A 25,898-nucleotide genomic window follows, 5' to 3' on the forward strand; every position below is an offset into this window, starting at 1 on the left:
TCCACTGCTATGCCCCAATCCAAGTCACAATTCTTTTTTTGTTAGCCTCTTATCTGGTCTCCTGCTTCCATCACTGTCTTTTCTGTATCCAGTAGCTGGAGAAACTGTTTATCGGAAGATGGTCTCATCACATCTCCTTCCGTTCAGTATCTTCCAGCAGGTCTTTTGATTCACAAGTCCTCATCATGGCCTCTGGCCCTTCCTACCTCTCAGGACTTATTCCTGCATGCTCCCCTCAGCCACTCTACCTATCACACGGGCCTTCTTTCTGCTCTTTAAACACACAAGAAATATTTCTTGGCCAGGTGTGATGGCTCATGCCTGTAATCCCAACACTTTGGGAGGCCGAGGTGGTGGATCATCTGAGGTCAGGAGTTCGAGACCAGCCTGGCCAATGTGATGAAACCCAGTTTCTACTAAAAATACAGAAATTAGCTGGGCATGGTGGCTGGCACCTATAATCCCAGATACTCAGGAGGCTGAGGCAAGAGAATTGCTTGAGCCTGTGAGGCAGAGGTTGCAGTGAGCCAAGATTGTGCTATTGCACTTCAGCCTGAGTGACGAGCAAAACTCTGTGTCAACAAATATACAAACAAACAAACAAATAATACTTGAAGGAATGAAATACAATGGTCACCAAATGAATGAGTTTTATAATAATTATAATCAATTACAGTTAGTACCAGCTATATGCTAACCCCACCCAGGGAGATGCTCTTTTACCCAACTGGTATAAACCTGTGGTTCTCAGACTTTACCTGGTGTCAGAATTATCTGTAGGGCTTGTTAAAACTCAGATGGCTGGGCCCCACCTCCAGAAAATTTACATTTCTAATAGGTTTCCAGGTGATACCGGTCCAGACATACACTTTGGTCTAAAGATTCTAGCCTGGAAGGGCAACTGGCCGTTCTGAGGCAAGATTTGGCAGATTTTGGCCTGGTATTCCTTTCTGCCTCTCTGAGTGAAAAGATTAATTGCAGATGTGTTTGGGGGAAGAAATTCTGGACCTCATTTTTTGATACTTAGCCACAGGGTGGCCCCCTAGCTCCAATAATTACTCTAAGCCCCCACTCCCACCCCATTAAAACACCTTTTTTTATTTGGAGAATTTCCAAGCTATTGCTGTCTTTTTTTGTTTGTTTGTTTGTTTGAGGCAGAGTCTCACTCTGTCACCCAGCCTGGAGTGCAGTGGCACAATCTCGGCTCACTGCAACCTCCCCCCAGGTTCAAGTGATTCTCGTGCCTCAGCCTCCCAAGTAGCTGGAATTACAGGTGTACGCCGCCATGACCGGCTAATTTTTTTTTCTTTTCTTTTGGTGTTTTTAGTAGAGACAGGGTTTGCCATGTTGGCCAAGCTGGTCTTGAACTCTTGACCTCAAGTGATCTGCCTCTCAAAGTGTTGGGATTACAGGCATTACGTGCCTGGCCTCCCTCTCTCTCTGTCTTTAAATATAGCTCTAAGGCCACTAGTTTGTTAAGCACGACAGGCCAGCCTTCTCATGGGATATGGTGGTGGTTTCCTCAGTAATGTAGGACCCTGGCTCTGCTGAAAGTGACTGTCGTCTTAGATAGAAATGGCACAGAAAAGTAGGTTTGTAAGTCGGAGATGACATGATATCAGAAAATGAAAGGAGATTTCATTTTAGCCCCAGGAAGGACCCACACACGGGCCAAACGCTTTTGTTGCCCATGGCGTTCTGCACAGGAGGGACACCCCCAAAACCTCACCCGGAAGCTCCTCCAACCCCCCCATCACTGCAGTGGAGAGGAGAGGACCTTTCTTCCTTCTTCTAGCTGCCCTTCATCTCACTCCCAGACAGGTAAGAGGGCTGAGGACGGGTAGGAGTGAGCCACAAGGACGGAGGGCTGAGGGCTGCAGATGCCACCTTCTTGGGCTGTCACCCCTGGCCTGGTGTTGCAATCTGAAAAGTGGGGAGTGGGGCTGGCAGCCACAGGCAAAGTGGTGAGTGCAGGGAGTAGGCCCAATCTGCGACCTACGGTCCTCCCTCCCCTGCCCTCCCCTGCACACCTGTCCTCCTGCTTCTCTTTCTCTGTAGAGTGAAACCCAATTCCAAACATTAACAGAGCCTGGAAAAGGCTTCCAAATAAAAACATGCAAAAGTTGAAAATAGCCTTCCACATTTATAAGGGAGGTTCCAGGCTGGGCGCGGTGGCTCACGCCTGTAACCCCACACTTTGGGAGGCTGAGGCGGGTGGATCATGAGATCAGGAGTTCGAAACCAGCCTGACCAACATGGTGAAACTCCGTTTCTACTAAAAATACAAAAATTAGCTGGGCGTGGTGGCAGATGCCTATAATCCCAGCTACTCAGGAGGCTGAGGCAGGAGAATCGCTTGAACCCTGGAGGCAGAGGTTGCAGTGAGCTGAGATTGCACCATTGCACTCCAAACTGGGCAACAAGAGTGAAACTTCGTCTCTAAATAAATAAATAAATAAATAAATACAATAAGGGAGTTTCCACTCCCAGAAAGGTAATGACGACTATATATATTCCAAATGGCACTTTATCCACTAGCCACATACTTCGATAACACAGTCTTAGCAGTTGTACATGTTATTCACAGGTGAGGAGGCAGTAGATGTTTTTTCCCAATGAGGTCTCATTGAGGATATAGATAGGCTGCTTCGGATCTACTGGTAATTTTAATCATTTCGGTTTTATAAAATGCATGAGACCTACGCTTCTCATAAATATCATTACTTTCATTTGTCTTTTTTTCCACTCATTTGAGAGCGAGGAGAAAGAGGAGTGGAATAAAAGAACAAAGGCAGTGCAGTAAAATAAATAGCTGTCAAACAAATGTTGCTCAACAAAGTTGTTGGCAGCACAGAAACAGACCCACTGGCTGGTAGGCAGCACCATGAGAGGGTTTGAAGTGTTCATTCATTCACAAAGCCTGCCTTTGTCATGTAATAGGCACTTAGGGGAATCCAGACCTTGTCTAGAATAGGGGGATGAGTCGTGTAAACAGGAGCGGTTCCAGACCCTGCAGGTTGGCTACCCAAAGCCCAGCTAACTCGCATCAGGTGTACCTTCCTGAGCTACACAGGCTGAAAACCACAAACTGCTTTTCCAGGCTTCCTTGCAGGTCTGCGAAGCAGAGCCCCTGTGTAGAAATCAGAAGCTGCAGCTGAGAAGGTGGATGTGGGCCCCGTGGGGTAGAGGCTGCTGGGAGATCTGATTAGGGTAGCTCTGAGGGAGGTTCCACTGCCTGGTTCCTAATGTCACAGGTGTGGGCAGCAGCCGCCAAGGAACTGCGGTTAGAAGTTCTAGAACTCAAAACTCTTAACTGCATTGTTTCCGGCTACTAGCCACCCACCTGTTTCCCTATCCCTCCCAGAAATTCTATACATTCCTTAATTTTTCCCTGTTATCAATGCTGTTCTGCTTTCTTGTCTGTACTTGGGATACTTACCAAGAAAGTAACCAAATTAGAGATACTCAGCATGGGCTTGAGGAAGATGTGAAGATGTGTTTTTTTTTTCTTTTCCTTTTTCTTTTTTTGAGACAAAGCTCACTCTTTTCCCCTAGGCTAGAGTCCAATGGCACCATCTTGGTTCACTGCAAACTCCACCTCCCAGGTTCAAGCCATTCTCCTGCCTCAGCCTCCCAAAGAGCTGGGATTACAGGCACCTGCCACCATGCCCAGCTAATTTTTGTATTTTTTAGTAGAGATGGGGTTTCACCATGTTGGTTAGGCTGGTCTCGAACTTCTGACCTCAGGTGATCCTCCTGCCTCGGCCTCCCAAAGCGCTGGGATTACAGGCATGAGCCACTGCGCTTGGCAGGAAGATGTGTTTTGACATCATCTTCTCCAAATCTCTCGAATTTTGTGACAATTCGTCTTTTGCTACACTTTCTTCTACTTCCTGTTGACAGTTTTGACCTCTTCCTCCATTTACCGTGATGTTCAGCTGATTTTTGCCCTCTGTTCCCTCATCCAGTTCTCCAAGGTGTTCATTCTGACATCCAGCCTGACACTTCCTTTGCACTTTTGTGGCACCTCTGGCACTGTCACTTGCCTGGTTTTTGACAGCTGATCCCATGAGCAAACAAATACCATGGGGAAATAAACGTGTCAATTTGCATGACTTGAAATGCAGGAACAAAGCAGAAGTGCACACAGACCCAGAGCTTACAGTATGGCATGCCACAAGAGCTTGCATTGGCCAAAAGCGTGCGCGAATACTCACTATGGCTGATGCGTGTTGTAAAAAATCTGCATGAACTCTGTTCTTCAGTGCTGCAATTTCTGATGTGAACAGTACCATCCACTTTACACAGAACAGTACTCAGTATTGTATATGTACTTTTATTGTGCAAAAGGGCAGATGGCAGGAAGTTTGAATATAGGGAAATTGAAAGTCACCTGAAGATGCTTCATGTAAATAGCACTAACTAGACAGGAAGAGAAGGCACCTGTGCTAAGAAAGGGATGTGAAGTCGCCAGTCTAGAGTTTGCAGCCTTTGTTGTGTGTTATTATAGAATCGCCTGGGCTGTTTTAAAGTTTTACTTATTGATTGATTGATTGAGTCTTGCTTTGTCACCCAGGCTAGACTGCAATGGTGTGATCTTGGCTCCCTGCAACTTCCGCCTCTCGGGTTCAAGCGATTCTCCTGCCTCAGCCCCCTGAATAGCTGGGATCACAGGTACCTGCCACCAAGTCTGGCTAACTTTTTTTGTATCTTTAGTAGAGATGGGGTTTCGCCACGTTGGCCAGGCTGGCTGACCTCAGGTGATCTGCCTGCCTCAGCCTCCCAAAATGCTGGGATTACAGGTGTGAGCCACTGCACCCAGCCTGGGCTCTTTTAAAAAATGCCAATATATGGCAAAAAAACAAAACTAAACTAAAAAAGAAAATGGGGAGAAGGCCAGGGAAGTTTAAAGGATCACAGGATTCCACCCACCTTACTGACCCTAGTGGTGTATTGGCCTTTTTTTTTTTTTTTTTTTTAAGACAAAGTCTCACTCTTTCCTAGGCTGAAGTGCAGCAGTGTGAACATGAGTCACTGCAGCTTTAACCTCCTGGGTTCAAATGACCATCCACCTCAGCCTCCCGAGTAGCTGAGACCACAGGCACAAGCTACCACATCTGGCTAATTTAAAAATTTTTTTGTAGAAACAAAGTCACTATGTTGCCCAGGCTAGTCTTGAACTCCTTGGCTCAAGTGATCCTACTGCCTTGGCCTCCCAAAGTGCTGGGATTACGGGAGTGAGCTGCCAGTCCACTTTCCCCTTTATAAAAATTTGAAAAGAAAAGAAAATGCCAGTATTTAGGCCCAAACCCAAACCAGTCTAATCAGAATCTTTGTGGGTGGAGTGTTGGTGGTTTTTTTTTTTTTTTTTTTTTTTTTTTTGCCTGGGTGAATCCAATAAGCCTTCAAGATTGAGAACCAGTGGATAGATTTTCTACTCTGCCTTATTTATCCTTGTGAATATCCTTTTCTTCCTTTCTCCACAGACATTGGCTGAGGCTTTCAGATAAGCAATCTCGTAGGTTTTTGTAGTAAGTAGTATTTGTAGCTGGAGGCCAGCATCCCATTCAAAGACTGCCTCTCCTTAAAAAATTCTTGATTCTTGGCTGAACTCAGTGGCTCACACCTGTAATCCTAGTACTTGGGAGGCTGAAGTGGGTGTATCACAAGGTCAGGAGTTTGAGACCAGCCTGGCCAATAAGGTGAAACCCTGTCTCAACTAAAAATACAAAAATTAGCCGGGCATGGTGGCACATGCCTGTAGTCACAGCTACTAGGGGGGCTGAGGCAAGAGAATTGCTTGAACCTGGGAGGTGGAGGTCGCAGTGAGCCAAGATCAAGCCATGGCAATCCAGCCTGGGCAACAGATGAAGACTCCATCTCAAAAAAAAAAAAAAAGAATTCTTGATTCTTAATGGAACCACAGGTAGTCGGCAAGATGAAAAATGTAAATGATTCTGTAGTTGTCCACATTACAACAACCAGAGTATGAACTGCATTGCAGTCTTTTTGTTTTTGTTTTCGAGACATTGTATTTCAAGACACCAATAGAGGCTTTTTTTTTTGAGACAGAGTCTTGCCCTGTTGCCCAGGCTGGAGTGCAGTGGCATGATCTTGGCTCACTGCAAACTCCACCTCCTAGGTTCAAGCAATTCTCCTGTCAGCCTCCCAAGTAGCTGGGACTACAGGTACTTACCACCACACCTGGCTAATTTTTGTGTTTTTTGTAGAAATGGGGTTTCACCCTGTTGGTCAGGCTGGCCTCGAACTCCTGACCTTAGGTGATCCACTTGCCTCAGCCTCTTAAAGTGCTGGGATTACAGGTGTGAGCCACTGCACCCGGCCCTGCATTTCAGTTTTTTCCGGGGAAAGATCACCTCCATGGCCGACAAGAGAAGATTTCACCTCAAATGAGGTCATCCATGGCTACTATAGTTAGAGGCTTTCGGGGAATTACCTGGAATGGAGTTTTCCAGAAAAGACCATGAACCTGGGTGCCTGCAGATGCTGAGGGTACTGCGTCTGTGATTCTCACTCACATGCCCAAGTATTTGCCAGGAGCTTGTTAAATGCAGAATTCTTAGGCTGCCTACAGTGCTGCTGACCCGGCATTTCTCAGCCTTGGCTGAAACCCCTGGGCAGCTTTGAAAATACTGGTGCTTGGGTCCCACCACCAGAAATTTTGTTTATTTGCTTTGGGGTATGGCCTGGGCATGGGATTTTTCAGAGTTCCCAGAGTAAACTAATATGCATCCAGGTTGGGAACCACAGGCGAGAAAAATGCCACTGTGGACTCTGATTCCTGTTCTGCTATTCCTCTTGGAAAGTCTTCCTTTCCAATTTTCCTTCGCATTCCATCAGCGGTAGAGCAGAAGAGACTTAGAACTCAGGGACCGTCTAGTCCAACTCCCGCAGTTCACAGACAAGGAAACCGAGGCCAGGAAGAGGAAGTGACAAGCCCAAGGACACATGGCTACTGCTGAGTCAGCCCCAGAGTGCAGCCGGCTCACTCTCTTGTGGTCCTGCTCCCATCATGCGGCCTGCTGGGGAACACAGGGAATTTTCTCTGAAGGAAAATGCTGTGAAACATTAGAAATAAGAAATGATAATGATGACTCAGTCCTCTAAAGACCTTTAAACGTCTCCATTGATTTGTCACTTCATACTATCTTCTATATTTATAAGGTGGTGCTGGGTACCCAGTGGCAATGACTCATGTTCCCAGCAGGCCACAGATTTATTAAAAATGGGTGTCCTCTTGTCCTTGACCCTTACTCTTAGGGACAAACTAGATTTGTGTTCTGATGGAAGGACCGAGCTTCCAGGGAAATATTTTAGCAGTTGATTGTTGCTTGCTTGCTTAAATCTCCATGGATATGTATATATCAGGTACCTCGTATGTATCAGGCTAATGCTTTTCAGTGTGCTTTAATGAAATGGAAATGGGAAAGATCAGGGATTCCTGGACAAGTGACACCTCAGCTAGTACTTTATTGAGGAAGAGGCCCTGCTATGCCCACTTCTCTGTGTGTAGGGGTGTGGGGGGTACGGGTAGGTTCTGCTCCTCTGGGGAGCCCCACAAGGTGGTGAATATGTGTGTAGTTATCCTAGGGTGCGCCAAAGCCTTGCCAGAGTTTCAGTACCTGGTTTTGTTGGAGACCAAAAATTGATAATAGGAAAATCATCCATGTGTCTCTGCCGTGAGAGTCAAACCGCCTGTTTTCGTCATCTCAATGTCCTGGGCACATTTTTCTGATTTAAAAGTAAATGAAAATTTTTTGGGGGGCTGAAGCAGTGGCTCACGCCTGTAGTCCCAGCACTTTGGGAGGCTGAGGCAGGACAATCACTTAAGCCCAGGAGGTGGAGGCTACAGTGAGCTGTGATCATGCCACTGCACTCCAGCCTGGGCGGCAGAGTGACATCTTGTTTAAAAAAATAATTTCCTTGTATAAAGGAAATTCTGTGGGCCCCTAAAAGCATTGTGGGCCTCAGGCCCTGCGAGTCCTGTGCCTCCTGGGCAAGTCAGACCTGACTGGTGGAAGGAGACACCCAAGCTTGACCTCTGTGGCTCATGCTACTAATGTGCTGGGGCACTGCCCATGGGCCATACAGAAACAGGCAGTGGGCTGGACTTGGCCAGTGAGCCATAGTTTGCTGACCATTGTTCTAAATGACCAAGTTGCAATTAGCTGAGAGAATTTCTGTTGGGCTATAGGACAGCCAAGAAAAGCCATGGTCATCCAAAGTGACTGGTGACCACCACAGAGAATCTTCCCCTGGGCCCTAGTCACCACCCTGTTCCCACACTCCTGTTTTTTTCTTTTCACTTTGCGAAAAGTAAAAGTGTACACTTATTAAACATAAATGGCCTGTAATCCCAGCACTTTGGGAGGCCAAGGCGGGCAGATCACTTGAGGTCAGGAGTTTGAGACCAGCCGTGGCTCATGGTGAAGCCCCATCTATGCTAAAAAATGCACAAATTAGCTGAGTATAGTAGAGCAAGCCTGTAACCTCAGCTCCTTGGAGGCTGAGGAGGGAGAATTGCTTGAGCCTGAAAGGTGGAGGTTGCAGTGAACCAAGATCACGCCTCTGTATTCAAGCCTGGGCGAGAGAGTGAGACTCCATTCCCCCAAAACAAACAAACTAACCAACCACATAAGTGTATAACTTAATGAGTTATCACAAAGCAAGTACCCATCCAGATCAAGAAATAGGGCATTCCTAGCACTTCCACAGGCCCCTCTCCCTGAACCTGAAGGAAGCTACGAAACTGACTTATCCCTTGTAAGAGCAGTCTTTTGGGTTTATAACACTGCTCTTTGGCATCTGGGCTCTTTCAGGCCTGACCATTGTTGTACTGTGTTTCTAGAAGGACTGAATGGAGTGGGCTACCACTCACAAGATCTCAGGGCCATGCTTTTCTCAGGAGATTGGTTCTCTTAGAGGGGCTTGGCTGGAGGTGAGGAATGCCTGTGAGCAATCCAGCCAGCCAACCCAGGGTGCTCTGAGGACTAGAGAGAAAAAAGTTTCATTGACACCACAAAGCACCTAGTCACAAACACAGATGTTTTGTTAGAGGAACACCACAAACAGAAAAATCATTACTAGTGAAACTAAGGTTCTTCTAGACTGCAACCCTATTGATTTGAAACTGATTAGCCCATAACTATTAAAAGGGAAAAAATTATAGGGAAGGCAGATTCAACATGCTTTATGTTTGAGTGTGAGTCAAACCTTCTAACTGCAACTCACCCCACAGTTCAGGGCTGCCGTGTTATAGCCATGAAGGCTACGTACGGCACAACTCTTGCAAGCACCATTCGCACAGAATACAACGTGAATGCTGCCCTGTGGAACTGCATGGTGAGGCAGTCCTGCCAGTATTAACAGAATCAGTTGCCTAGATCCAGGCCATGCTTTAACTTACAATGTGTAACTTCATCAGTTACACATGTTTGGGTAAAGGACTCTTTTTTTGGTGGGGGGAACCTCTGCCTCCCGGATTCCAGTGATTCTCCTGCCTCAGCCTCCCCAGTAGCTGGGATTACAAGCACACACAACCCAACCCAGCTAAGATTTTGTATTTTTAGTAGAGATGGGGTTTCACCATGTTTGCCAGGCTGATCTCGAACTCCTAACCTCAAGCAATCTGCCTACCTCAGCCTCCCAAAGTGCTGGGATTATAGGCGTGAGCCACTGTGCCCAGCCAAGGCTCTTCTTTTCTTTTCTTTTTTTAAATATTTATATATTTTTGAACCAGTCTCTCACTCTGTCACCCCATCCGGACTGCAGTGACATGATCATGGCTCGCTGCAGCTTTGAGTTCCCAGGTTCAAGTGATCCTCCTACCTCAACCTCTGGAATAGCTGGGACTACAGGGGTACAGCTAACTTTTTATGCACAGCTGATTTTAAAAATTTTTTAGTGACAGGGTCCTGCTTTGCTGCCCAGGCTGGTCTTAAACTCCTGGCCTCAAGCAATCCTCCCACCTCAGCCTCCCAAAGTGCTGGGATTACATGTGTGAGCCACTGGGCCAGCCTCCCCATTTTAAATATGAGACTAGGCATGGAGAGGTTATCATGCCCAGGGTGGTGCAGCAAGCAAGCAGCAGAGCTGGGAGTGGAACCCAGACAGCCCATGGTCCTCCCTGCTACATGGTCCTCCCTGCTACATGGTCTGTGTTATTCAGACACGATTTAAAGTTCCTGTGAGCAGGCTCGAGCAGGCTCAAGCGGCTCGTCACATCCATGCTCTTTCTGATCCCCTTTGAAGAGATGGTTTGAGTGTAGAATTGCTCCTTTTGATTTGTGTACATCAGAAAACAGACTCACCAAGTACTAATCCCAACCTCCAAACACCCTCCACAATAGAGAATCAAGGCAGCCACACTCCAGGGTAAGAATCCAAATTGTTATTCCCAACAGGCCCCATCGGGCCCCTGATCGGTGTGAACTCTCTCCTCATCCTTTGGGGCTTACCCAGAAATGAAAACCGGTTCCTATATTACATGAAGAGCTGGACGTGTTCAGGTCAGAGAGGGGATCTGTTTCTTCAGAGGCTTCCACTCTGTTTGCAGGATAATCCTATTATAGGAGGTGACTAGATTCCCTAATGGTGCTGGAATGTGGTATCATTGAAAACAGGATTATATAAATGCATGGGCTGGGTGTGGCAGTGCCATAGTAGAGGCATGGGCAACTGTTCTCTTTCAGGGACCTTCCCAGTAATTCGAGGGCCTGGGTCATTCTTCCTGTTGTTCCCACTTGATATTTGCCTTACAGTAGATGCTCAGTTAAGACCTGTTGAGCTAGCTGTTCTGACAAGACATAACTTTACAGAGGTATGTGGCAAAACCACACACTTTTTCAAGAGCCCTGCTGGTGTGGAGTGGGGAGCCCCTGAGTAGCTTGACACTTCCCAGTTGCAAGCCAGTGGCCACAGAAGGATCAGGGACAGCGGCTCCAGCGCTGCCCACTGAGCCTGACTGCCCTTCCTTAGAGGGGCCTGCCTGATGAAAGGAGCAAGGAAAACAAATCCCTTTAGTCACCCAAAGCCCATCTCCTAGAAGAGCAACAGCTCCTCCATCGGCAAGTGCTGCTTCAACACACAAGAGGGGAATAAAGGAACTACAGGTCCCAGTGGAAACATTGTATTCATTTCTGAGGACTGTGCTATATTTTAAGGCAATTGTCACATGTACAAAACAGTCAGATGAACAGTATCCGAACAGATTTATGACAACATGTTAGAAAGAGAACAGCAAGGGAAATGTTTTCAGACAAGGAGATGTGAGATTTTCCCCAGTCAGCTAACCCCTGGTCTACCAACTCTGTACTGAAAGCCAGGAAGACACATGGCACATTCTCTCTTCTCGCCTCCAAGGGGAAGGGCTACCCTTCTAAGACCATGCTTCTTACTGCAGGACCAGGCCAGGACATGGATAGTCGGCCAATGAGTTTTAAGTCCAACTCTAATTTCATGTTTTATGGCTTTGTGAAATTCATCTTTAGGAATGGGAAAATCACGATACCAAAGACATACAACTTGTAGTTAATAGTTAAGTTCACCTCTCTCCAAACACAAACTTGTTGGGCTTGGAGCTAAAACGATATATACACACATGTATACACAACGCACACATATAACACACATATGTGTGTATAGATGTGTGTGTGTGTGTGTGTGTGTGTGTAAGAAGAAAAAGATTTACTGAAGCCTGAAAAATAGTGAGTGTTCATTTGCCATCTGGAATCAAACAATGTGATTGTTTCCCCTTGAAAACAGAATAGTAGGCTGGGTGCGGTGGCCCACACCTGTAATCCCAGCAGTTTGGGAGGCCGAGGCAGGCAGATCATGAGGTCATGTATTTGAGCCCAGCCTGACCAACATGGTGAAACCCCATTTCTACTAAAAATACAAAAATAATCTGGGCATGGTGGCCTGCGACTATAATCCAAGCAACTCAAGAGGCTGAGGCAGGAGAATCACTTGAACCCAGGAGGCGGAGGCTGCAGTGAGCTGAGACCGTGCCACTACACTCCAGCCTGGGTGACAGAGCAAGATTCTGTCTCAAAAAAAAGAAAGAAAAGAAAAAACAGAAGAGTATCAGCAACATGCTCTCCCCAGCGGGGAAAAGTTTCCAGCTTCCTCTGCATGGTTCCTGGTCCCTCCTGGCTTCACAGGAGACTGAATGGCTTAGCTGGTTTAAAGAGAGCTGGGCTTTCCCCTTGGCTGGCTCAACTCTGTGTCCCATGGCTTTCCTTCACCCCTTCTGCTCAGGGACACATCCGCAGTTTTAAGAAGGGGCTGTGGCTTGATGATCTCAGTTCCATCTACCCATCCTCATCTCAATGGTACACACATCCATTAACATGTGTCCCCGTCTGTAGGGCCCAGGTGACACACAGCAACAGGGAAAACAAGGGAATGAAGGAGGCTGAACACTGGGGTGCTTTAATGGCCTGTTACAGGGTGGCAGAAACAGTGCCTGGGTCTGGGAGTCACAGCGAAGTGCCCAGAACCATGGTGGAAGGTGGGGTCACTAGTTCGTGAAAACTTGAAGGACATGAGGAAGAGGCTGTGTTTGATGCTAATTACACACAGAACAAGTGGCGTAGATAAAAGTCCTAATGCACATAGAGAACAAAGCTCTGCTCAGAAAGGCTGTCCTCACCAGCAGAAGGACTGGGTAGAGAAAGCTGTCCCCTACACAAAAAAGAAGAGCATACTGGGGTGGCACTTGATAGCCAAGAAGTGAAATGGTCATTTTCACAGATTAACAGTTTGCCTCACCAAATCCCTTTGAGGTAGGTAAGAGGCAGGTGACATTAGCCCCATCTTACAAATGGGGTAAAGTGAGGCCCCAGGACCTGTTACATCATGAATACGTGTCAACAACCACAGTCAAACAGCAGGTTCTCAGATCTTCCCTCTCACTGGTAAACTCCTTTATGAAAGCCCCTTACTTAGATTAGAAGATTAGAACCACATCAGCAGGTAACTGGAAAAGCGTGGACCATTTCCCTGATAATTTTAAATGTGGATATACTGGCAAGAAAGGGATCTATATTTTGAAATCAGCCAAAGCCAGGGGACCTGGGAATCTGTGAATGGGGGTGCCCCACTCCAGTTAGTACATGGTTTTCTCTGGGGTGGTGGCTGTTGTTTTTGCTGCAGTGCAGCATTTTACAGAGTCCGGTTGAATTCAAATAATAGACTGATAAACCAACAAGTGTCCTGAATATTACTACACACACTTCCCCAGGGAAGGAGGCCCCTCTCTGGCCTGTTGCCAACTCAGAGTGAATGGAGATAAAGCTACAGTGTTGTCAGAGGCCCAGGCCTCTGGAAGGAGGGAGAAAAGTGCCCTAGGGCTGGGATGAGAACTGGGACAACTGTGTGTGAAACCTGTCCTGTCCTGATTAGAGAACCCTCGGCTCCCCCACCTGCCCCCACAAGGCTGCATTCCCTCTCCTTTTTTCTTTGATCTCAGAATCTAAGATGTTTACCTAAGGCTGTGTACCAGAAACCACCCCCCGCCCACAGTGCTAACACCCACCTGGAGTATTTCTAACTTGACGCTGTACGGCACCTGCAGTCTCCCAGGACCCAGGGATCAGAAGCCACCCACACCTAGCTGTAGCACAAACTCTTTAAACACCTGAGTCCCAGCTCAGCAAAGTCCAGCTAAGAATTTGGGTATTTTTTCAATTACTACAACTCGAGGCAATGCAATAGGTGACCAGAAACCCCCTTGGTTTGCTTAGAAAACATCTGACACAGAGCTGACCAGGGACAGTGAAATACATCTGCATTTTTCCAAGGTGTGACCACAGGACCCTGTGAGTCCATGGTTTCTTGAGCCTGGCAGCTCAAGGGGTCCAAACAGATCCCTGGTGTACACACAGTTGCACCTGGACATGGATTAAGCCAAATGTTAGAGTGTCCTGGTCCTTGGTAATCAGTTCCTGCTGGGGAGCCTGAGGCCAGTGCCGAGAGGTAAGCCTCAGGCCAGCGACTGAGCCAAAGCATTGCTTGGGAGATTAAAAGTTGGCAGGGGCAGTGCCCTGTGTCCACGACTGGCGGCTGGGTGAACAGGGTGGGACACCACTGCTGGCAGGCAAGCCCAAAGCCCAGCCTCCTCACAGAACCGACTCCTTGGATTCCAGCTCTGGGGCACTGGCCACGGGGCCAGGGGGGTTCTGGTGTGTCACCAGGGGTGACGTCTCCTCCTCAGACTTGCAGTTGGGGATGGCTTCCACCTTCACCTCAGCCAGTTCCTGCTCGCCTTTCTTCGTTGCCTTCTGATTCAGGTGGTGGAGAATGCCCGCGCCCAGGGCATCCCCTTCCACATTCACCACTGTGGTGGTACGGTCCCTGGTGGGGAAAGAAGAGGCTCAGCTATTACATCGAATGCTGGGGGATCAGGTCCTGTCACAGGCAGCCTGGGTGCCAAGGGAAAGTCTTGATCGTGAGGGCCCTGTTGCTTCCTGGAGAGCATGCTTCTAAGGCATGGGCTTCACCTTACTCTAAACTGATTTTCTTTAAACACTTTTTATTTTTACAAAAAGAATAAAAAAGAACATAAAGAAGCAAACACATCACTCACCCTTAATCCAAAACAGTGAATCTGTATGCACATTTTAATCTATTTCCTTCTAGTCATCTTTCTATATACGTATTTTATATGTATTAGGCACCATCATTAAAAATTACACATAAGCCAGGCACAGTGGCTCATGCCTGTGAGCTCAGCACTTTGGGAGGCTGAGATGGGAGGACTGTTTAAGGCTAGGAGTTTGAGACCAGCCTGGACAACATAGTGAGATCCTATTTCTACAAAAAATAAAAGAATTAGCTGGGCATGGTAGTGCGTGTCTGTAGTCCTAGCTACTCAGGAGGCTGAGGTGAGAGGACTGCTTGAGTCCAGGAGTTTGAAGCTTCAGTGAGCTGTGACGACGCCATTGCACTCCCGCCTGGACCACAGAGTAATACCCTGTCTCTAATAAGTAAACAAATAAACATACATACATATTGGGATAATATTGTGGATATGGTTTTGTGTCTAGCTTTTCTTCCACTGAGTATTACACTGGGAGTTTCCCTTCTTTTTCTCATTTCAACGCTGCTTTACTGCTGGATGTTAATCTTCATATATGTTCCATTGCCATTGGCAAATATACTCCCATCTCAAAGAAAATATCCTTTTCAGAAGCTAACTTCTTATGCTATAGATTAGCCAATACCATTCCCTTGCCCCTGGAGCTCAGAGAAAGCATTGTGCACATTTTGAAGAGAGGGTTAAATGTGATCTTCCCTGAGGGCACTGGAGAGCTGACTCCCTGCAGAGTGCAGTCCGGCTGTCTGCAGAATCAGAGGTGATGGGGTGGCTGGCAGACCTGTATGACTTCAGGACTCTACTGGGCAGCTGACTTGGTGCCCTATTTCCCTATTCCTGGCCAAGCACCTCTTGGATGCCTCTTCTCCATGCACAGGAGGTAGCTGCGTGAGGAAGGAGAGGGGCCTCTATCAGCTCTGGTCCTGTCCAGCTGGTCAGCTCAGGGACGCAGTTCCCTCTGAGGAGGTGTCTGGGCAATTCCGGTCTCTTGTAAATTTCACCCTCATTGCTCTGAGAAGCCCCTTCAAGTTGGAAAACCCACCATTCCCACCCATAGCTGGCCAATCTACGAGCCCAGAGCCAGGCTGTAGGGTTCAGGTTCTCTTACTCCTGCCTGTGACAAACCTGGTCTGGAATGACTTTCTTTGCTAACATGAATTGAATGTTTTACCACATGCTCATTATTCTGTGTGCTGTTCCCATGGTAACTCACTCAGTCTTCCCCACAACCCTGGTGTGGCTGCTCTGATCATTCCCATTTGACAGACGAGCAGACCAAAGCACAGCGCAGTGCAGTTCCACAACTACTAATGGCAAAGCTGGGATTTCAGTCCAGGCACCTGGGTTCCGGGGCTCATTCTCTTACTCACAGGCTCTACTGGCTCAACATTAGTACCTCAGCCAACCTTTCCTATAAAACAGGTATTATTTATGCCTGCAAAAGGTATCACGTGACTCAAGGAATCAACTCACAGAAAGTGTTTTGTGTCTTCACAGCAGCCCTGGAGATGTGGTCTGGATCACCCCTTCTTCCCTAGCTCCTCTTCTGCTGAGCCCAAGCCCAAGTCACTCACATCGGCATGGTTCATCCCCTCTCCCCTCATAGAAATCACTCCTTAGAATTTTCCAGGCCAGGGACTATCATTCCCAAAGGATCACTGCACCATTGACTTATTACTCCCATGCAGCCAGCAACCCCACATACCCTCATGTCCCCTGGGCCTGTGCACAGGGCCTCAGCTGTGGCCCCTACTTTACTGGATGCTGTAAGCAAGTTCTTGGCAATGACATCTCATGGTCATTCCTGGATGTTCACAGGTATATGACTCTCATATTACTTAATTTTTCCTACCTCTAAATCTTGCCCTGCCAGCTCCACTGTAGTCTCCCTCACAGAGCTAGCGTGTGTCTGAAGTTTCTATGCATGCCCCAGGCCTAGCAGTGTCAAGCTCCTAGGGAACTCAATGCAGACTCTTTTTGGTATTCTTAGGACTTGTTACTTACACAATCCAGTCCACAGCCAGGATCAGAGACAGGTCATGAGTAGGCAACCCAATGGCCTCCAGGATAATGGCAATGGTGAGGACCCCTCCAGCTGGCACGCCTGCTGCTCCAACACTGGACGCTGTGGCGGTTACCCTAGGGGACAGCAGAGCAGGGCCAGCCATTAACATAGAGCATGGAGTGGGCACAGAGAAATGCAGACCATGCAGCTGCAGTGTAGCTGGTACTGAAAACAACCCCACCATGGGCTCTGCTGGCTGCGCCCAACACACGCTCTTCAAGTAATGAATCCCCACTGTCATTTTACTAACGAGACACCAAGTCGTGGTGAGATTAGTTTTTCAAAGGAAATCACGAGAAAAACCTTCAGTTTTGAGCCAGGGAAAGAATGAGGAACTTACAGAATGGTGAAAATCTGCCCTGCATTGAGCTCTACGTTGTTGAGCTGGGCAATGAACACCGTGGCCACACACTGGAAGATGGCTGCTCCATCCATGTTCACAGTGGCCCCAATGGGGAGAATAAACCTGCTGATCCTCTTGTCCACACCATTGTTCTCTTCGATGCACTTCATCATAGAGGGAAGGGTCGCTGAGCTAAAAATGGGGAAATCAGACCGCCAGACATGACAACAGACCCAGCCAGGCTAACACGTGACTTAGCTCCCAGAACAGAGCAATTAACACCATCTTCATTTCTGGCTTTCTTCTCTTAAAATAAGGGAAAAAACAGAATCACTTTAAAAATTCTGTCACAACATGAGGCTTTGGTAACTCCCAAAGTATTGAAAATAGGATTTACTGGTTCTATTATTTACCTGGATTCACATGTTTCAAATTTCTTAAGAACTGCATTGCCTCCTGGTGCAAAATCTTCCCAAGAGAACAAACACCCATTTACTCTAATGTGCATCTCCTCTCTTGAATACTCCCCTCCCAAAAGTAAGTGTTAAACTATGATTTTGTTTTTCTTTTAGGCCAAAAAGCAAAAATGGCTCTGCGAGTTTGGAAAGAATTACTAAGCAGAGAACCATAAGAACAGTACCTGTTCCCTCTAGCTGGCTCTGCAGGCTCCGCTGAGGTTAGTAGGTGCAGCTGAGAAAGAGGTTTTTGTCTAGGCCAGAGGAACTTCTCTTCTTCATTTTTTTTTTTTTACCTCTACTTTCCTTGTTATATAAATAGCCATCCAGATTGGGAGGAAGTGAGCAGTAAAGACAAAACTAAATGTGTGAATGAAATGATGTGCTGCCATCCTTTGAAAGTTTTAAAATATTTGGAAAACCCAATTTTTTTTTTGAAGGTTTTCCAGGGAAAGACAGGATGCATCTCTTGTGCTAAATTAGATAATTCCACACTATTGTGGACTCCTAGAAGGCTGAGCATGCAACTGTCACCATGGTGCCTCAGACTCGTTTTCTAATCCACACATCCAGAAAAGGAGAATTGGGCAGAAACCATTCTTGAAATTTCCCTGCAATGCATTGTGAGTGAGGTGGGCTGCCTTCTTTCATTCAGGCAAAGGTCTTCCTAATTAGAGTGAAGGACCTGGAACTGGGCTAACTAATGATCTGCTGCTAAGGAGCAAGAGGGAGAAGAGAATGAGGTAACTTCAGTAGAATAGGAAATGAAACAGAAACCCACCCAGGGGAATACAGAAAAGCTGTGGGGCTAGTGATTTTAAGAAATCATGTGAGGCTCAGTAATCCCAGCTATTTGGGAGGTCCAGATGGGAGGATCACCTGAGCCCAGAAGTTTGGGATCAGCCTGAGCAATCATGGGAAGATCTTGTCTCTTAAAAAAAAAAAAGCATCACAAAAGACTGATGCAGAGTTTTTCAGGAATTAAAGTATGTCAAGATGCTGGTTGTGCATCTACCACTGGGCTCACCTGGTTCCATATTACTATGGCTCAGAGCAGCAAAGAGATCCAAAACCCACTCACCTGGAGCAGGTGGCAAACGCTGTCGCAAATGGGGCGAGGAGGCCCAGGAGGAATCTGAAGGGGTTTCTTCGTGTGAAAACAAAATAAATAAGTGGCAGAACAATTCCTCCATGAATAACATGGCCCAATATAGATGCGAAGATGTATTTCCCCAGGCTGGTCACCAGCACGATGATGTCTTTCATTTCCACAATCTTGCTTCCAACAAGGAACATGATGCCCACAGGTACGTACCTAGGGCATAAGCACAGGGTACTCATCAGTAGGGGGTAAGGTTGGGGTGAGAGATGCAGACCCTTCCAGATGCAGAATGTGAGGACTTTCAACGAGGCCGTCTTCATCTCTCCCTATTATAACCCTGAGGAACTGAAACGGGCAGGGTTATACCATCCCCATTTTGCAGGCTGTGAGACTGAGTAAAATGAGGATGATGGCTCCCCGTGGGTAACAGAGTCAGGACCAGAACCCAGAGGTCTTTCCCCTTGGACACAGCATGTCCTTAACAGAAGGGTGCTACCAGTCACAGGAATTCCCAGGAGGAAAGGCAAGAAAATTGAGATCAAAGCCTCCAGGACTGTGAGCTTGACTTCTTGGCCTTGCTCAGGCTTGTTCCGAGAACTTAGAGACACAAAAGACTAACGCCTATTTTACAGTGTGGCGGTGATACAAAATTGAGCCAAAGCTAGGACTTTTGTGAAGCTTTAAATTCTTTGTGGCTTAGACAACATGACTCCGTGGGAAAAAGTCACTCACAATGACACTCTGGGAACATGCCTGGAGCGTGAGAGTTTTTTAAAGGCAGGATGGGGAGGAACGGATTGTTGGAGCTACAAAGAACAAAAGTCAGTTGTTTTGAATTAATATAAATTCAGGAAGAATTTTCTAACTGTTGACTTTATTTGTAAATTTTACTTGTGTAGGTAATAATGTCACATAGTTCGAATTTCAAGGGGTACAAAAGAGTGAATAGAGTACAGTCTCCCGCTCATCTGTCTCCCAAGCACCCAGATTTCCCTTCCCTGGAGACAGTCAATGTCACTGGTTTCTTGAATTTTCTTTCTGGAGATATTCTAAGCAGTAATTATTAATTTAAAACCCGATAGTAATACAAGAATACATTCCCTTTCAAAAAATTAAAACGTAGATGACACCCAAATCCTCTTTCAGCACCATCCTCAAGCCAGTCCCCTCCTCAAATAACCACCCCTACCTCCTATGCAATTAGATACATATGTATTTAAATCTGTGTGTTTATTTCTTTTTCACCCTATGTCTTTTAAATCTTTTCATATCAGTACATAGAAATCTACTCCATTCATTTTTATTGTGGTGAAATATGCATAACATAGAATTGACCATTTTAACCATTTTTCAGTGTAGAGTACAGTGGCACGAAGTTCATTCACATTCTTGTGCAACTATCATCACTCTCCAAGTCCAGAACTTTTCCACCATGCTAAACTTTGAAATCATTCAACAGAATGGCCTATTTTCCCCTCCTCTCAGCTCCTGAGAACCACTATTCCACTTCCTGGCTCTCTAAATTTGACTTTTCTAGGTACACAATGGTGGAATCATACAATATTTGTCCTTTTGTGTCTGGGTTATTCCACTTAGTACGATGTTTTCAGGCTTCATCCACATTGGAGTGTGAGCACTCCTTTCTAAGGCAGAATCATATTCTATTGTATGTATACATCCCATTTTGTTTATCCACTCATCCACTACCAACATTTGGGTTGGGGTTGTTTCTACCTTTATCTCATTGTCTTTAAATATTGTCTTCAGAATGGAAATACCATAGGTTATTTTGTCATTGTCCTGCTGGTGGATGTTTAAGTTGTTCCCAGGTTTATCATGACAAACAACACTGCAAACATAGGCCTTGTTGTGCCCACATGCCTTTGTTCTCTAGGTAGAGATGCTAAGAAGTGGAAATGCCGAGTTATGGGGTGTGCATGTTTTAAATTTCAGTAGATACTACGCAACCGTTCTCCAAAGTGTCTGTTCCGTATCACATTCCCACCAGCAGTCCAGGAGAATAATCTTCCCTCTGCAACAGTGGTTCTTATCCAGGGATGATTTTGTCTGGAAGACAGTTTGGTTGTCACAACTTTAGGGGCATGGTGCTAGTGGCACAGAGCAGGTGGGGCCCATGATGCTGCTAAACATCTGTCAGTCACGAGACAGCCTCCCACAAAGACTGTGTCGTGTCAAAAGTGTCAAAAGTGTTATGGCTGAGAAACCTTGACCCAAAATGTCAAAAGTGTCATGGTTGAGAAATCTCACCCTCACCCTTATCAATGCCTGATAAAACCAAATTTTCATTTCCCTTATTTCTAATGAGGTTGGGTCTCCCTTAAAATATTTACTGGTCATTCAGGCTTCACATACTTCCATTTGCTAATAGTTTATTCTGTGATTTTTCTTTTTCAGTAATCAGAACTCTTTATATAGACAGTATGCAAATATATACATCAATTTTTAGAAATGAATGTCTTGACTTTTAACTTTGTTCAAAGTATCTTTTGCATGTAGACTTTTTATATTTTGATGTGGTTAAGTTTAGCAGCTTTTAATGGCTTTTGCTTTTTATATCTTGTTTAGGAAGACCTTCCCTGCCTCTATATTTTCTTCTAATATTTTTAGAAGACTCCTCTCATTCTTTCCTTCTTTTCTTCCTTCCTCCCTGGTAAGTTTAATCCAGGAGTTAGCAGCGTGAGCCTTTGTAAATAAAGTTTTATGGGAAATTAGCCATACTCTTTCATTTATGAACTGTGAACAGGTACTTTTCCCCTCCAATGGCAGAGTTGGGTAATTGCAATAGAGACCATGTGGCTTGCAAAGCTTGCTGACCCTGGGTTTAACACATCTGAAAGTTATTTCTGTGAGTAGTGTAGAGTAGGCAGGTACTTGAGTTTTGGAGTGGGTAGTTAGTAAAGGAAAGAATGCAGAAAGCGGAAATACTGAAGATGCCTCCCCCATGTGGTTGAGATCCCTTTACTAGTTAAGCCATTTTAAACTCCAATTCTGTGTAATACGCATTTCTGAGCAACAGGTCTCTTGCTCTCTTGCTGCAGTTAGACACTTAGCAGGATCTGCCTAACTGAATACCTGCTTATGTGACTGGTACATCAAATTGCAGGAATGACTAAATTGGTTTCCAGATTAAAAGCAAACGTTCTAACATGGGAGTATCAGTGATATGGTTTGGATCGTGTCCCCACCAAAATCTCATATCGAATTATAATCCCCCACCCTTCCCACTCTTTTTCTTCCTCCTGCTCTGGCCATGTGAAGACATGCCTGCTTCCCCTTCGCTTTCTGCCATGCTTGTAAGTTTCCTGAGGACTTCCCAGTCACGCTTCTTGTACAGCCTGTGGAACCATGAGCCAATTAAACCTCTCTTCTTTATAAATTACCTAGTTTCAGGTATTTCTTTATAGCAGTGTGAGAATGGACTAATACAATCAGTTTCTTTTTTTACTTTTAAATTTTTAATTGTTTATATTTTGTAGAGATAGGGTTTCAATTTGTTGCCTAGGCTGGTCTTGAACTCCTGAGCTCAAGCAATCCTCCAGCTTTGGCCTCCCGAACTGCTGGGATTACAGGCATGAGCCACTGCACCTGCCTCAGTTTCTATTCTTTAGTCCAAACTTTGGAAAATATAAATATTTTAGACTTAAAAAAAGCCAAGAAAAGAACTTGACATCTAAAAACATTTTCTTTTCTGAAAATATCAGTTATCGCCCATAACAACAATCACATGAAGTGGCCTTGGCAATGATAGAGTCAGGCTCTGGAATTTTCAGATTGAGCAAGAGACACACCACTGGTAGGGGGTCTAAACTTAGCCTCCCGTTCAATTTTGAACTTCTAAAATCAGTCCAGCTGTCATCTAGCACCATCTGAGAGCGAGAAGTTCTGGAATCTTTAAGAGTTGACAATAAGGAAAATGCTCTGGGCATGGAAGGAGAAACTAGTTTTTAACAATTAAGTAGAAGCTAAGAGCCACAGAGGTCTGGTTTGGGTAAAACAGCAGGATAAAGCTTATGAGAGACTGGTATTGGAATTGGTATGATTTCTGAGAAGTTGCTTCGAGGGAGCTGGTCAAATTTTTACCTTTTAGCATCAATCTAAGAATTATTACTTAACAAATGTGTTTTCATTGATATTACACAAAGAAACATTTGCAAATTAAACACCTACACAAAAGGGCTGGGCGCAGTGGCTCACACCTGTAATCCCAGCACTTTGGGAGGCCGAGGTGGGTGGATCACCTGAAGTCAGGAAGGAGTTTGAGACCAGCTTGGCTAACATATATGGTGAAACCCCATCTCTACTAAAAATACAAAAAATAAGCTGGGTGTGGTGGCAGACACCTGTAATCCCAGCTTCTCAGGAGGCTGAGGCAGGAGAATCGCTTGAACCCAGAAAGTGGAGGTTGCAGTGAGCTGAGATTGCACCACTGCACTCCATCCTGGGCAACAAGAGTGAAACCCTGTCTCAGAAAAAAAAAAAAAAAAAAGCCTACATAAAAAAAAACCATTCCAACTTTATATATGCATGGGATGAAAATGGACTTGTCCTCCATGCTGTGAACTACTATAAGTAAAGGGTCTTGAAGTCTATCATTTTCAGATACATGAACCTTATTTCATGCAGCAGATAGCAAACTGATGGAATTCACTGCCCCATAAGATGCGTGGGCAACCCATATGATCTGGCTGGCGGTAGGAACCCATAAACAGATCCTGGTGATGGAAACACCAAAGGGTCAGTGTGGACACTGAGGAAATGACTGGTAACTACGGTGTATCCTGACTCTCTGAGGTCCTGGGCAAGAGGAGAAACTGTCTCCACTTCCATCATCCCCTGTACCATGCCCGGCCCATGGTGCATCAACCACATACACAGCACTGTGCCAGGTGGCCCCACACAGGTAGCTAGAACAGCAAGGTGGACTCTCTTCTGGATGGCAGGAGGAAGGAGTGAAAGAGCAGATGGCAGGGCAGCACTCACCACATAATCCAGGACACCAGCACCATTGTTGCCTCGTTGAGGGAATTGAAGAAACGGATGAGGTCTTCTCCTTCGGAGCCTAGTTTCTTTAAGGCCACTCCTAACACCAGAGCAAACAGGACCAATCCTAAAATGTTCATCCCTTCGATCTCAGTGCCCATGGGGATCTGTAGGATCAGAAGAGACAGGACAAGTTTATAACAGATGAATGAGAATTAAAGATGCATTTGCTTGGTGTCCCCACCAGACTGAAATGTTGTGCCCAGAATGAGAAAAGGCTCATATTATCTTTAACCATTAGCAATTCTGCAAATAAAGGGGCAGGAAACTCAAGGGGAGATGTATTCTGAGGATACAGAAAGTCCACAAGCAAAAATTTCATCTAGTTGTTAACTCTGAAAGCTGCTCGAAATTGCATAGGTTAAAGTGGAAGGTAGTGGGCTCCCTGTCATGGGGATATGTTCAAGTAGGGGTTGGAGCCACCTAAAATGGCTGCTTTTCAAAGGAGAACTGGTTAGTCAAAAGTTCCTTCAAATGGGGCATGGTGGCTCACACCTGTAATCCCAGCACTTAGGGAGGCCAAGGCAGCTAGATCCCCTGAGGTCAGGAGTTTGAGACCAGCCTGCCCAATATGGTGAAACCCTGTCTCTACTAAAAATATAAAAATTAGCTGGGCTACGTTTATTTATTTATTTTGTAGAGACAGGGTCTCTACAAACTGGCCTCGAACTCCTGGGCCCAAGTGATTCTCCCAACTCCGTCTCTCAAAGTGCTATTATTACAGGCATGAGCCATTGTGCCTGGCTAAGACTTCTGAATATCACTATTCTCTCCCGGGACTTGACCTATTGAAGCTGGGCGCAGTGGGTATACCTGAAAGCTGTGGGAGAGAGACAACTTGGGGGATTTAGTGCTGGCTCTACCATTGGCCTACTAGGATTCTATAAGCTGGATGGCTAACACCTGGTGTTGACCTTGGGTCTGTCAACTCACACTTTTTGATACTGTCCCAAGTCCTAACTGAAATTGAGGGTCAAGATTCAATGAAACCAGAGAATTCAACTATTATTTGAAAGCTGGTTTTAATATCACCTGTTCTCATATGTGGGAGCTAAAAAAGTGGATCTCATGAAGACAAAGAGCGGATTGGTGATTACTAGAGGCCAGGAAGGGTAGTTGGGGGGAAGGGGACAAGGAGAAGTTGATTAATGGATACAAATGTACAGGTTGATAGAAGAAATAGACCTAGTGTTTGATAGATCAGTAGGGCGACTATATTTTACAATCATTTATTTAAAATAGCTAGAATAATTCTACTCTTTCTAGCATAAAGAAAAGACAAATGTTTAAGGTGATAGATATTGCAAGCACACTGATTTGATCTTTACAAATTATACGAATTTTTACATTATCACATGTAACCCCAAACTATGCATATCTATTATGCATCAGTGAGAAAAGTGTTTTAAGAAATAAAAAAGAAAGCTGGTTTCAGCAGGTCTGCAATTTCAAGGTGTGGTGTTTGAAGTCAGGCAGATTCCAGAGTTGGAACCAACTTTCAGACCTGAGGACAATTATAATAATTTTTTCCAATGAAATGACTCCCTTTCTGTAGAGGAAGCTGGTGACACGTGGGTTTGCAGTGAGGTATGCTGGCTGTAACATACCTGGGCAAATTTAGCATTGACTGGGGCTAGGGGACTACAAACACAACCAGAGCTGCAGCCCAGGCAGTCTTGCTGGTGTATCATGCAGATTCTGTTTCTGCGGCCTCCATCACTCTTCCCCTGCGTCTCCCCATAGCTCCTCCCTCACCTTATCAGAAGATCTCCCTGACCACCCTGCTAAAAGAGTACCCATCGCTATCCACACACACACACACACACACACACACACTCTCTCTCTCTCTCTCTCTCTCTCTCCCCCTCTCTCTTCCTGTCTACTTACCCTGCTTTAATTTTCTTCCTGGCGCCTATCACTGGCTGACATATACTTATTTATTACATGATTCCCTCCACTAGAACATGAGCTCTGTAAGAGCAGGGCTTTGACTATACTGAGCACTACTAGAGTCCAGCACCTGGGAAGGCACCTAGCTATTAACAACTAAATCACTGTTTAATGAATTAATGATTCAACTAAAGCCTAGGAGAAGTGTGTCTGTTGCAAGTATTACATGGGATCAAAGTGGGCATGGAAGAGCAGGCACCCTTCCCAGTGTCCTTGAGCCTCTGGGTCCTTGATTGATTTCTCTTTAGAGACAAGGTCTCCCTGTGTTGCTCGCTGGAGTACAGTAATCTCAAACTTCTCGGCTC

At 45.7% G+C, this 25,898-nt stretch overlaps 1 protein-coding gene across 3 annotated transcripts in view; it reads right to left on the minus strand.

Annotated features, from left to right (window-relative positions):
• Positions 1-12,427: 12,427 nt before the first annotated feature.
• Positions 12,428-25,898, minus strand: part of SLC1A4 (solute carrier family 1 member 4) — a 31,355-nt gene continuing 17,884 nt past the window's right edge. Inside the window, exons 4-9 of one of the 3 annotated variants that reach the window (XM_032291951.1) lie at positions 23,584-23,750; positions 18,562-18,795; positions 17,023-17,217; positions 16,622-16,756; positions 14,239-14,376; positions 12,428-13,892 (exon numbers count right to left, since the gene is read on the minus strand). In XM_032291951.1, the coding sequence (XP_032147842.1) occupies positions 13,763-13,892; positions 14,239-14,376; positions 16,622-16,756; positions 17,023-17,217; positions 18,562-18,795; positions 23,584-23,750 (999 nt within the window). In that variant the 3' untranslated portion in view covers positions 12,428-13,762. Of the gene's footprint in view, positions 14,377-16,621; positions 16,757-17,022; positions 17,218-18,561; positions 18,796-23,583; positions 23,751-25,898 lie in introns of all 3 variants that reach the window. The other 2 variants (XM_032291948.1, XM_032291950.1) reach the window with 2 other exon arrangements.

Source organism: Sapajus apella, unplaced genomic scaffold, assembly GCF_009761245.1.
Source record: "Sapajus apella isolate SASKATOON/1434 unplaced genomic scaffold, GSC_monkey_1.0 scaffold26, whole genome shotgun sequence".
Classification (NCBI taxonomy): domain Eukaryota; kingdom Metazoa; phylum Chordata; class Mammalia; order Primates; family Cebidae; genus Sapajus; species Sapajus apella.